Source organism: Lepisma saccharinum, chromosome 3 (genome assembly GCF_977018435.1).
Source record: "Lepisma saccharinum chromosome 3, izLepSacc3.1, whole genome shotgun sequence".
Lineage (NCBI taxonomy): Eukaryota > Metazoa > Arthropoda > Insecta > Zygentoma > Lepismatidae > Lepisma > Lepisma saccharinum.
Genome location: NC_139231.1, coordinates 60,998,689 through 61,012,429, shown reverse-complemented (window position 1 = coordinate 61,012,429; position 13,741 = coordinate 60,998,689). Strand labels below are relative to the sequence as shown.

The window sequence follows — 13,741 nt, the reverse complement described above, 5'->3', positions numbered from 1 at the left end:
TATTGGGTTGCCATTGTTTGTCAAATCTGTTGTCCTTTTTACAAATTTCAAGGTATTCTTAGAAGACATATCAAATGGATTCTCAAATGTTCATCTGCAAAAGGAGCAAATAAAAATATTGTTAATATGGTATATGAGACTATGAACTTAACAAAGATGAAAAAAAAACATTTTTATTACATTGTTACAACCTGAGACAAGTTGAGTTAATAATAAAATGAAAACAACTTAGAGATATTGTGTAAGTGGATGTGAATATAATTGATCTAAATTACACCATAATTGTTAACGTAGTGGTCCTGTTATAACAAAATTATTAAAGGTTTGATTCACTATATCAGCTCAGATTCAGATCTATCTTTACAGTGCATGTTAAATATGACTTGGACTTCAGTAGGTTATTGAATAAAATATTCGTAACATAATCAGGACAGATTATGATATCTCTGAAAATCAACCAATCTTACCCACAAATAAATGATTGGCTTTGCACTTGTAAAATATGTAAACTAGTAAACTTTCCTAATCTATACTAATTTGTAAATTCTCAGTAAACACGCAAACTATTGTTTGGTAGACTGTTAGGACTTTACTATTTTAGCTGTTAGGGTGTACTTTTACACTTTAAATACATAAAGCTTGAACTTATTGGAAATGCTGCACTACCATTACAAGGCGTACAAAATTATGAAAGAACGAGAAAACCGAAGAGTTTTATACAGCTTACAAAACCGGTTTTCTGACCTGATTCTGTTAAAGAAGATAACAGAACGTTGTCCAGAACTTGCACAAAATTCGGGGATCTCACATTAAATCTATTCCAATCCAACCTAACTTAGCTTAACCTACTTAATGGATTTAACACTTGCGAACTATATATGTATATATAAAGGAGAAAAATCTTGTTTAAAACGGGCCAGAAACGACTCGTTCCAACTATGTACAAGGGCAAAGTGAAACTGTAATGAACGACTGATTTGTAATACAAATTCCGATGTAAGTACGTACTTTCAATAGCACCAGTGAAATACGAAAATAATCTCATCTCACACGAACGATAGTAGAGCATTTTATGCAATATCGATTTAGTGCCAGAATATAATCTATATCAAGGTATTTCATGCTCTAGTAATAATCACAAAACTGTAATATCTTAATTATGCCTAATTTAAAATAACATTTTCTTCTGATTTTAAAATATGCAAAGATTTATCAACTTCGTTTGTAAGGAAACAATGTGTGCTGCGTTGAAAATGTAGACACGTCGAAGCGATATTCTCACAGAAATTATATCGGAAGGTATTTCCTCAACATGTAAATAAATCATACATTGTGCATCACTCTTGCATATTGCAAACGTTTTGCTTTTGATGGAGTAAGCAACAAGCATTTAAATATAAGACTTATCTTTCAGTTTTTCCGATGTTTCCTTCTTCCAACATTTACTGGATTCGTTATTCTCTGGTAACTTGATTTAACTTTCACGATTTTGAAGCACTTGCATTGATCATATCGTTAGAAAGCACAGAGTGAAATCTCGGCAACAGTGTTGGCTAAAATCTGCACCACGGAGTATATTGCGACGAAACGCCACTTCAAAAATTTTAATGATAAGAACTACTCTCAGAAGGTACGAAATGTTTTCATTTTTTCACATAGTATTTCAGATGCTTGCGGGAAGAACATGTGATCTTTGTTTCACCACCAAATATTCCATACTAGTCATAAGAGAAAAAAATGCACCGGTAATGACAAAACTACCACTTCAGCGCCATCTGTACGCAGAAGTTTGAACATGACGGAGACCTTTTATTTTCTGTTATTTACTTAAATATCATTAATCGTAACAAAATTATAACGTTCACATGTTCTAGTGAATAAAACAATCTTTTATATCGGAAAATTTCTTCCTTACCGAATCTATATTAGTTGTACGCTCATCCATTGAAATTTGGGCCTATGCTTTAACATGGCTTTAGAACCCCCTTAACTCTTGATCTCTCGTTTATACACTTTATATGTTTACTGACAAAAACACCCTACACTCTTGACTGCACCAATCTTTTCAGTAGCAAGCTCTCAACTATGGACATGCAATTTAGTAGGCAAATGGTACTCTTTGCATGCCACTTACATTTCAAAATTGTGTTTGCAACTTCTTTTTTTATTTATTGTTGTAATGTTAATTTTATTAACACTGTTAGAGTACCAGTATTGACACTGACAACTGATGTAGAACCAACTTGATATAAAATGCTGAATATGTAGTTAACAACCAGGCACATATCTATAAATATATTTGGGGGGGACGGGGGTCCGATCCGAACCAAGTGTCTCATAATAATAATAAAGTTTAATTTAAATGTATTAGATTATTTAAAATATTGAAATTAATTAATATTATTTGGTCTAGGAATTAATTCGTGCGGTTGTTACGCACACATTGAAGCTGTAGTTCAAACACAAAATACATAAATACCTTAAGAAAAATATTGTCCATCGCGAGCCACCACTTTCGCCCATCTGTCAGGCAAGTTACGGATTCCGTGGCGAAAGAAGTCCTCATCCTTTGAAGCGATCCAGTCAGAGACCCATTTTTCGATATCTTCTGAAGAAGTGAACCGCTGTCCAATCAAATCGTTATTCATGCAATCGAACAAGTAGTAGCCCGAAGGAGCAACGTCTGGTGAATATGGCGGGTGGGGTAAAACTTCCCATCTGACATTTTCTAAATAAGTTTTGACCGGTTTTGTGACATGTGGGCGAGCGTTATCATGTTGAAAAATAAGTTTATCATGTCTGTTCTCCCATTCTGGTCGTTTCCTGGCCAGAGCTTGCTTCAAACACATTAATTGTCGTCGATAACGTTCTCCATTAATAGTTTCACCCGGTTGCAGAAGCTCATAGTACACCACACCTTTCATATCCCACCATATGCACAGCATATGCTTTGCACAGTGAATATCTCGTTTCGGTTGTAATGGACATGGCTTCACCCAGGCCTTTTTTCGTTTCGGTTTCTCGTAATGGATCCACTTCTCATCGCCAGTAACAATGCGATGCAAAAACCCCTTTCTTTTCTGTCTTTGAAGCAGCAATTCGCAAATGGTTTTTCGTCTTTCAACGTCTCTGTCTTTCAATTCATGTGGAACCCAATGTGACATCTTTTGAATCATTCCCATGGCTTTGAGGCGTTTGGAAACTGTTGTTTGATCAACGCCTAATGCTTCTGCAAGTTCTTCCTTCGTTTGACACGAATCCTGATCGAGCAATGCTCTCAATTCTTCGTCTTCAAATTTTTTTGGCTGTCTAGGTCGCTCTTGGTCTTCCAGGCCGAAATCACCACTTCTAAACCGTGCAAACCACTTCTGACACGTTCGCTCAGCTAGCGCATGGTCACCATACACTTCCACCAAAATACGATGACTTTCGGTAGCACTTTTCTGCATGTTAAAGTAATGAAGCAGAACACCCCGCAAAAACACTTTATCTGGCACGAACTGCACCATGTTCAGTTGACTACAAAATGCTGTTGTTGACGCGTCAATCAACTGCCCTATACTACGAACGATGTGCACTGACAGAAGTTTTCAACGCATATGTGGATACACGGAACTGTGGGACGATACGCTCGTTACGCCATCTCTTGTCCAGGCGCACGAATTAATTCCTAGACCAAATATATTGTTATTATATGAATAGATAACTACGGTAAGGATAGTGATACAACAGCAAGTGTTCATTATTTAGCGTACGTATAGTTAAGGCCGAGAAACTGCCGTGGCAAGGAAATTAATTTCAAAAGGATAAATAATTGAATATCAGAAAAGAATTTCAGATCTAGATGACGAAAAGTAAAGTTCCTGGTAATATTTTATGCATAATATTATGAGTAGTAATAAATCTTGCATAAATCTTATGTCATTCATTGGTACTGTCATTCAAAGTCCTATGATTCCAATATAATCCTTGCCTTCCAATAAGTTTGGCGGAAATAAATTACTCTCGATTAAACAACAAGTATATTTCTATTATTTCATTTTTGTTATTTTATTAGTTCATAATTTTCATTATTTGATTAGTACTTAGTAAGTCTTTTGGTGGGTGTTCTGGACCCCCTCCTAAATGTGTCCTTGTTAACAACTTAACAACCTTAATATGCTTTATTTATCACCTTATGTAACCTGATTCCTTTGATGGATTATGCCCAGGATTGCCAAACAATCGACTGCAATTTACTGGCAGATCGAGGAGATATTCCAGTGCCTTGTGAATGTCTGGCTATACACTGCATGTGTTGGCTGCAATCTTGACAATGCCGCATTTTTATGCTAAATGCGCTCCCACCACTAGTCGTGGACATCCTGGTCAATATTTTGAGAGCAATAACAATAACCTACAACACACTAGAGAGCTGACCTCCATGACAGTGGTTAGCACCATGCTATGATTCGAAGGCTCCTGGGTTCAAATTCTGGCTTGGGCATGAATATTCTTTGACTGTGTCCCTTCATCAATTTCACGATATCATCACTGATCCACATGTTTGCAATTAGCCAATTAGTTTCTTGTAAATTTGTGGATTATGCATTAGAAAAATATAATACATATTTATACTGATACAACAAAATATGCAGAACACAAGTGTTTTTCTTCCCACTCCATTGGTGATGCAAATGAGAGGTTTGTGAAACATTACCAGATGTTAAATAGAAATAATATGTTAATAATTATTGGAAAATTGTCCCTGCCCCTCCCCTCAAGAAAAAGAAATACAAAAACTGATATGCCATTATTAGTTATACTGATCACTCATGTTAATTAATCTTCTCCATCCTTATTAGCTAATATAAATGTAGCTTATCAGCAGGGAATGGATTTATATGTAAATACATTTTTATGTATGAAGCTGAAATGAGTTATATTTTGTATTATCTCTGTTGCTCATCAGGGCTGGTAGACTCAAAAAATTCAGTTTTTATTTTCCATGTTTATTCATATTTTACAGATTTTAGTTATTTTTACATATTATTTCCATATTTCAGAACATTTCTCAACATATACTTCATTCATGTTGAGGAGAATAAACAACGTGGTTGATAATATAAGACATAAGCGAGTTACTAAAGACATATCTGCAAAACTTACATGTGAATGTTCTATTAATTTCGGTGGCCTCTGCCACCATCCACTTGGGAACTCGATGCTTTGCTGTTAGGTTGACTTCCAGTTCCTCTTGTTGTTTCCTCGACTACTGCTAGGGGTGCTGGTGTAGCCATTTCGTCTGCTGCACATGATGGGTTTGAGCTGTTGTAATAGCGGGAGCCAAACATGATGAGCCTGACTGCTGTCGATATTCAGCTCGTGTGGAAAGTGCATAATTGCATGCGTCTCTTTGATTTTGGTGTTGATTAGAGTGTGATATGTGTGCCTAACTGAAACTTTTTTGATCCTGTGTGTATTGAACTTGATGTGCCTTGCTAGTCCAGTAGTGGTTTGGGATTTTTTTGCATCTGCTAAGTGCTGTTGCATACGCTCGTTGACAGATCTGATGGATCTGCGTCATATACACCTGGGTTGTCTAGTGGGGGAAAGGAATAATCTCTTGTGTTTGCTTAGGGCACTGGCAATTTGATTCATTGGTTTGTGCGTGAGTTTTATGTCATATTGTTTCAGGGTCTTGGCTAGGTGGTTGGATGTAGTCTGAGCACAATCACAAACTGACCTACATTTTCCGAAACAGCACAGATGCCAAGGAACTAATAACATCAATAGTACAAGCCAACCATGCCAAAATTGCCAGCATAGATATAGTTGACATGTATAACTCCATCCCAATCAACCTAGCCTTCACCTCAGTGGAAAGATGGCTTTCTGTCAATAAGGTCTCACCAGTGGAAGTGTTTGAGGTATCCAAGTTATTGGAAATCTGCCTCAGGCACAACCTTTTTTTCAATTTCAAGACAAGTATTTCATACAAACAGAAGGTTTTGCCATGGGCAATCCCCTGTCCGCTCCCATAGCAAACATTGTCATGCACCTAGCTGAAAACGATATTCTTCACTCACCAGAACTCCGATACATATGATATGGCAGATATGCAGATGACACCTTGGTCGTTTATAAAAGGGAAGAGGAAATAGATCTACTCATGGAAAAACTTAGCAACATTCACCCCTGGTTGAAATTTACAATAGAATGGGAAAACCAAGGCATCCTTAACTTCCTATATCTAACCATCAAAAGGAGGGACAACAAATTCACCACCACGGTCTATAGAAAACCAGGGGCAGGGAACCAGTATATTCACTCCCTTTCCAACCACCCACCCCAACATAAAGCCAATGTATGGCACTTCTACAGAAGAGCTTTCTCGCACTGTTCAAGTGAAGAAGATTTGAAGGAAGAAGTTACCATAGTGACGGACATAGGACTTCAAAATGGATACACAGTACATCAACTCTCTACATGGTGCAGCAAAGCAGAAATGAAAGTACGACAACCTAACATAGTCCACCCAGCCAGCAGTGATAGAGCTAAATGGATTGCCTTCCCTTACCACCAGACTACATCCAACTGCCTAGCCAAGACCTTGAAACAATATGACATAACTCGCACACAAACCAATGAACAAAATGGCCAGTGCCCTAAGCAAACACAAGAGATCATTCCTTTCACCACTAGACAACCCAGGTGTATATGATGCCCAGTGTGAGTGCAAGTCAAACTACATTTTCAGATCCATCAGATCTGTCAACGAGCTTATACAACAGCACTTAGCAGATGCAAAAAATTCCCAAACCACTACCGGACTAGCAAGGCACATCAAGTTCAATACACACAAGATCAAAAAAGTTTCAGTTAGGTACACATATCACACTCTAATCGACACCAAAATCAAAGAGACACATGCAATTATGCACTTTCCGCAGCACGAGCTGAATATCGACAGCAGTCAGGCTCATCATGTTTGACTCCCGCTATTACAACAGCTCAAACCCATCACTTGCAGCAGACGAAATGGCTACACCAACACCCCTAGCGGTAGTCGAGGAAACAACAAGAGGAACTGGAAGTCAACCTAACAGCAAAGCATCGAGTTCCCAAGTGGATGGTGGCAGAGGCATGTAAGTTGTGCAGATATATCTTGAGTAACTCGCTTATGTCTTATATACTTCATATTCGTGAAATTACTACATGTTCCCGTGTGACCGTGAGAGTTCAGTGAATTTCTTATGAATAACTGACAAAGTCCGATGCAACGTTAAACAAACTAAAATTTATTGCCCTTTTTATACCCTCCAATTGTATTAATTACAAGCTTTCTGTCATCCAAACAATAATGTTTTTTTTAACCTCCCAACTGTTTGCTTCTGGTTTCTCTTGAAGACAGTCACGGTAATAGTTTCAATGCTGAGACTGTATTTTATATAGCTCGTGTAGTGTCTTATATTATTTAAAAGTAATTTTTTGCAATTTTAAGTCCATATTTAACTCCATATTGTGGTGAAAATAACTAAATATGTATTTACATGTGTGACACATTTTTACTACATATAAATCCATTCTCTGCTTATCAGCATTCAGAATTTACATAGCTATGTTTTGTAAATGAAAATAAATTGCATCTCATGCCATCATTTAACACAAGTAATGGTCAGTTTTGGCATGTGTACCTTTATCCCTCCGAGGTTGCTAGATTTAAATAGAGGTTGGTTTAAATCATGATTTAAATTAAAGTATAAAAAAAGTGATTTAAATAAATCAGTGTTTTAATTAATTACATTCAGACTAAAAAGAATAATTTAAAGATTCATGCACAAAAAATAATTTTACATCTCAGAATGACTGTTAGTGAAATTACATTAATCTTGTAATTATTGAATGATGTTTATCAAGCCTTGAGGTACTCTTAACATTTTCAAAGGAAAAGCTGGAACAAAATATATGTACTGAAAGGTGAAGCTCATACCTCGTACAGAAGGAAAATTTAATATATAAACTAAGCTGTAAGCACACTTCAGAACACAAGGATGTTTTCATGGACAAAAATAGTAAATGTTTTGTGTAGATACACATACAAAATATTGATTATATTAAACTGTAAATCGTGTCATTATTATTAAGTTTAACTAAAAAAGGCAGCTGATGAAATTTACCCACCTATAATTTTTTATGAAATCAAAGAAATTCAGTTGCAAAGATTAGAAACTTATACAGTATATAGCATTATAAGACTAATCCCTGTTTATTCTAAGTTAAGGCAGTCTTCTACCACAAGCAACTCTTGAAATGCTAAAAATGAGTTTTATAAGACATCATACATTCTGTTCTCCATGTTAAGCACACACAACAGATTAATAAATAAAAAATACATTTTTACTGTGTTTTCAGTGTTTTCATATGAAAATTTTATTTGAAAGTTCTTCTACACAGCGTGTAGAAAGGAAAGATATCATCAGAAAACACTTTAAACACTGAAAGACAAATGTATGTATTTATATGTACTGTGCCGAAAAATTTACAAGCAACTTTTGCGGATTTACTTTTAAAAATTCACGAACTGTGATTCAAATGCAGAAAAATTCAAAAATTACTTTCGAAATATAAATTAAGATTTTTATCCATCCTCGTTTCCTCTACTTTTCAGCACATCTTGCAATTCTGCTTGCAATTGACAAAAGCAATACTGATGGTTTCTGGCTTTTTGTCGAATTCTACAAATACAGCAAAACCTCGATTTTACATTCCCAGATTTTGTACTTTTCTCCGCTATGTATCCAATTCTCATTGCACCAATAGAGCACCACGTTATAAAATTTTCCCAGAATTTATATTTTCTTGCATTGTAAATGTTTTCACTTTAACCTGAAAAATGTATAATGAAAAACAACCTTTAACGATCACTTTGCAAGTGATAATAAAAACATCATGCGCCCCCCTTGGTCTCCACTGACCCACCGTAGTGAGTAATTCCCTTTTATTAAATGAAATTGTAATTTATTAGTATATTTTTCAAAAAATGTTCAAATATTGCAGATTTTTAGAAACCCTCATGTGAAATTCATGTTTTGTTTCAGAAAGAAAAAGAAGATGATGACGAGATTCAGTCTTCGTGGGCTGTGTTGAAGGAGGACTTTATGATGGGTGCACGTTTAAAAGATTGGGATAAAGCCGACAAATCACATGCAAAGAAACCTAGGCTAGACTTTTCATCAGATTCAGAGAGTTGATTTGGAAGCCAGTTAACTGTATGGTGCTGTTATAAGTACATCATTGATGTAAGATTTGAAATATTCTGCTGACATTTTTATGTATGAAATTTAATATACATGTTCAAAGAAAATTATTGCTGTATGCTTTTCGATTCTGATTTATTTTTAATTTGTTCTAATTGTGGACAGTTTATGCACACTGGGCTCCCGCAAAGCCAAACGGTTGGTGCTCTTGCCTTTGGTGCGAGTGGTCCTGATTTCAATTCCTGATGGGAGCTCAAAAAAAATTACGGTGTTGACCCAACATCATGGGGACAATTGGGGAACTGCTTGAATAGAAGTCGTAGATGGCTCGAATCTCAAAAGCCAGAAAACAGCAGCACTGACCGTGCATCAACCAATGATAAGCCACTTGGCAGGTTTTGGCTGTCAAATAGCTGATACGCCATGGAGTTTAGGAAGATTTCACACGGAAGTGACATGACACACTTGTTCCTCTGCTCAGTTTGCATGATGATATCGATATAATTGCACTAATCAGTTTATTGGTCACCAGAAAGAAAACATAAGATGCATTGCTATATGTGAATCATGTAAAATTTGTGCAAGTTATTTAAACTCAGGAGAGGCATGTTGTCCATGAGAATACAGAGATATTATATGCGCTGACCTCAAACTATATACTCTAGACTTTTCGCTTTCCTTTCTAGTCTGGATATAGCAAAAATATGAACACTACAGCAGTGGTTCTCAACTTTCGGAAACCGTAGTCCAGTAAATTCTTTATTTAAAAGTCAATACCCGGATCCAAAAAATTTCCTCAAAAATACCTTTCAATTATTTAAAATTTTATACATGAATTAACATGTACTCTTGAAATTAAATATCGATAAATAAATTCTGGCATGATAATGAAGAGCAATAATAGTTTGATTAAGTCTAGGCTTGTTGACAAATATAAAAATATGGATGGTGTAGCGGTAACTTTGTCACCTTGGAATCAATTGATCTTGTGTTTGATACCTGGTGGAGGCACATACTAGTGCAGATCGCACTTTAACCCTTTCGGCGCGGAGAAGTTATATATACGTTTTCCCCTTTTGCGCTCAAATCGCAGATAACATATATATACGGTCTTAGTTTTTGAGTGCTTATGAAAATTCTTGCTTGTTTCTATGTGGTTCGGCCATTGTTTCACTGCAAAAGCTGAATATTTTAGTACATAACTTGACCAGTAGGTGCAGCACAAGTGTGGTTTCTTTGTTTTTCTTACATGTTTACGAGTGATGCCTGTTCTGTGCTTTTTGTTGAGTTCGCACAATGGCCGACAATGCTGTCTCAGGTTGTTCCCGGCGAATATATGTGTAAAAAATGTGATTTCATCGATACAAAGCAAAGGTGTTTTTTCCTGTAATTTATCCCTCACCGAGAAAAAACGTGAATATCCAAATGTATTTTGCAAAAGAGACATCTAGCATGATTTTCATTAAAAAAAAAAAGCAGCTAAAACTGTATGGTGTCCAACAAGGACTGAACCCATTCACATATACACCACCTTTCACAATATACATCAAACATCTAGACACTTACATTATACATCACAAACTTCATACACTATGGTACCACTATTTATAAACATAATATTTTGACAATTTACACTATTTACATCTCTCCTCCTGAAATTTCACAAATCAGTTACCTAGGTACTAAGCCGCGTGTCAGCCTAAGTTTGCAGCAAGTTTTATGTATCAATCTGCACGAGAACTGAGCTCAGAATCTTCCGCGCCAGTCTTGCCTCAACTGCCGAGCTGCTTACATTGCAGACATTGAGAAAATCTGCAGTATTGCCAACCGCACAACACATCAAAACCCGCATGCATAACAAGCGGAATGTATTTTTGTTTCTTTTGGTCTCCTGAAACATAACATTTTAGAAGTACTTTCAGCTCATAAATTATTTAAAAAATGTGTCATTACTTAATATAAATGCGAAATATCTTCGAAACATGAGAGCATGTGCATGGACGTCCGCAGGATTTTTTCCAGGGAGAGGCAAGGAAGCTATTTTTTTCCAGGGGGGAAACAAGTCACATTTTCCCCCAAAAGAGTGTAGTTCCATAAAAAAAAATTGCTTAAATTTGAATTTATGGTGTTAATGCAATAATTAACACACATTATTGTGGCTAAAATGAAATTATATGTGTGAAATACATAATTTATGGTTGACTTTCATGAGCATGTGTGTATATTTCGAGCACGCAAAAATAAAAATAAACAAAGATATAAGTAAACAACGATAGGCCCTCTTGAATTTAATGACAAATTATCGTTTTTGGTTTATAAAAAAATACATTTATGAAAAACTTTGTTACTGTAAGACACACTCACTTCAAGTTATACCAGAAAAAAAAAAAGCATGATTTGATATTGGTGATATATACACAATCAGGTGCATTGTCTGCTGCTATTACTCTGGTTTCAATTTATGAATCACTTCACTAAACCAGGATTCAAATCTTGGTCTGTCCATTTCTTGCTAATCATCCTTCCCTTTCTTTTGCAGGGAACAGTAAATATGCACCTTCAACAAAGACTTCATTGCAGCCAGTGGGTGAAACAATAAGCCTACCCCTCTCCCTTTCTCGACGGTTTCTTCAGCACTGGCGGTGGTTTTGCATGGTGGTATGAAAAAAAAAATCAATGTATGCCCCCCTCCTCCCCTCACCGAGTTAAAGCACGTCTGGTCCAAATAATAAACATGTTTCTTCTCACTGGGATATCTTTCAATACCGCGGACATTCTTTTGTCCTCAAACAACAAACAATCGTTTCCTCTTCCTAAACTCAAACCGCAAATCATTCAACACCCGGGATACAGTTCGTGCGCACATTGACGGCAAATCACCTCACACCCTGTTATACTTTGATCTTGTTTCCGTAAGGAGGATTATGCATTTTAAACAACTTGCTTGATTTGAAGAGCTTTTCCCTTCGGATGAAGCCCACAATAACACTATCTGAACAGGATACCTCGATTCAGCCATTCTCGCCGCTGTGTAGCACGATTATTAATCTCAATAAACATAGGGTTAAAATAGTGGGATGTGCAACACTGGTATCACGGATTCCACGCACTCTGCAACGTATTCAGTCTTGCTCGACTCGCACTTGGGCTTCAGCGTTTCCTCAGCGTAATACAAACTCCAGTTGGCGAATCTGCGGATCCAAGTTCGTCTGCACACTGATTGCAACTGATCAAGTCTAAACCTGCTAATGGATGTATTTTGTATGTATTTTACAAATTAAATAACTGTTTTCTTGCAAGTATGCAGTTGTGTCGGAATAGAACCCGTCTCAGTGGAACTATATTCTGCGTGCACTTTTGGATCTACATATGCGAAAACCTGCTACAAAGTTAACCTGATGCTTGGCTTAGTTCCTTTGTGGCTCGTAGGATGTTTTGAAGACTATCACCCGAAAGTGAACTTCTGTTGATTTCACGTTATCAAGAATCCAAAAACTATAATGTAGCATATGTTTGGATGGCATAGTACACAGAACTTCTCATTTTTTTCATACCACATATTTGTTTTTATGAGGAGCTGATTTTTACATTTCTTACTCATATTGTAATTGTTTTTGGTTTGCAACACTGATGAAATTATAAAATTATACCACATGAAAATTTAAAAAAATACCTTATGTGGATGAAAAAATAAATGAAAATGAAAATTTTTAGAAAATTTTATTATTATGAGTTATGAGATGGCAACACTGATGCTTGAAGAAAATTTCATAAAATTTCATAAATTATTTTGTAAACTTTAGTATTTTGTATTCAAACTCAAAATTGAGGGTCTGAAGATATGTTTGTATGCCAATGTCAAGTTTATTTCTTGTATGCTTCATGTCATCTTTCTTTTCCCAGATGAATGGTAAATTTACTATTTCTCATGATGTTGAAACTGCTTTACGTGTCCGATGTCAATGTAATCGTACTTAATAATAAATAGTAATTGATAAATAATAAATAAAAATGTTACCTTACCGTAAAGAATATCTAATCCACTGAATACTTGGAAAAGTAAAGATATATGTAAGAACATTTTTTTTTTTTTTTTTTTAAATATACTTTGGTATTGCAACACTGACGTTTGATGAAATATACATAACGTTTCTGTACAACAACTTCTATCCGTTAGAATTTTCAATCAGTGTGCAAAATTCCATGTCTATATAGCAAATAGTAACAGAGAAATTAATTTTCACAAAAGGGTCAAAAATCATACGTTGGCTGTGAACTTTCCAATTATATCCATACGTGCGGAAAGGGTTAAACTGTAGGCCAAGTCTTATTTAGTCTGTTTATGAAAAAAGTGGACTTAAAAAAAATCACAACTAAAATATGAAATTAGAATTATGTTATTTGTCAACCACTTTCAATAGAATCTTTTGCGGCCCATCATGGTTGATATGAGCTCCCAGTATCGGACTGAAGCACTGTGGTTGAGAAACAATGCACTAGAG

The 13,741-nt window shown here is 35.8% G+C and overlaps 1 protein-coding gene across 1 annotated transcript in view; it reads left to right on the top strand.

Moving 5' to 3' along the window:
- LOC145985078 (RRP15-like protein) overlaps positions 1 to 11,426 on the top strand; it is a 37,719-nt gene extending 26,293 nt beyond the window's left edge. The window contains exon 5 of the mRNA XM_083118652.1: positions 9,081 to 11,426. Within this exon, the coding sequence (XP_082974778.1) occupies positions 9,081 to 9,233 (153 nt within the window). The 3' untranslated portion in view covers positions 9,234 to 11,426. The remainder of the gene's footprint in view (positions 1 to 9,080) is intronic.
- Positions 11,427 to 13,741: the final 2,315 nt, after the last annotated feature.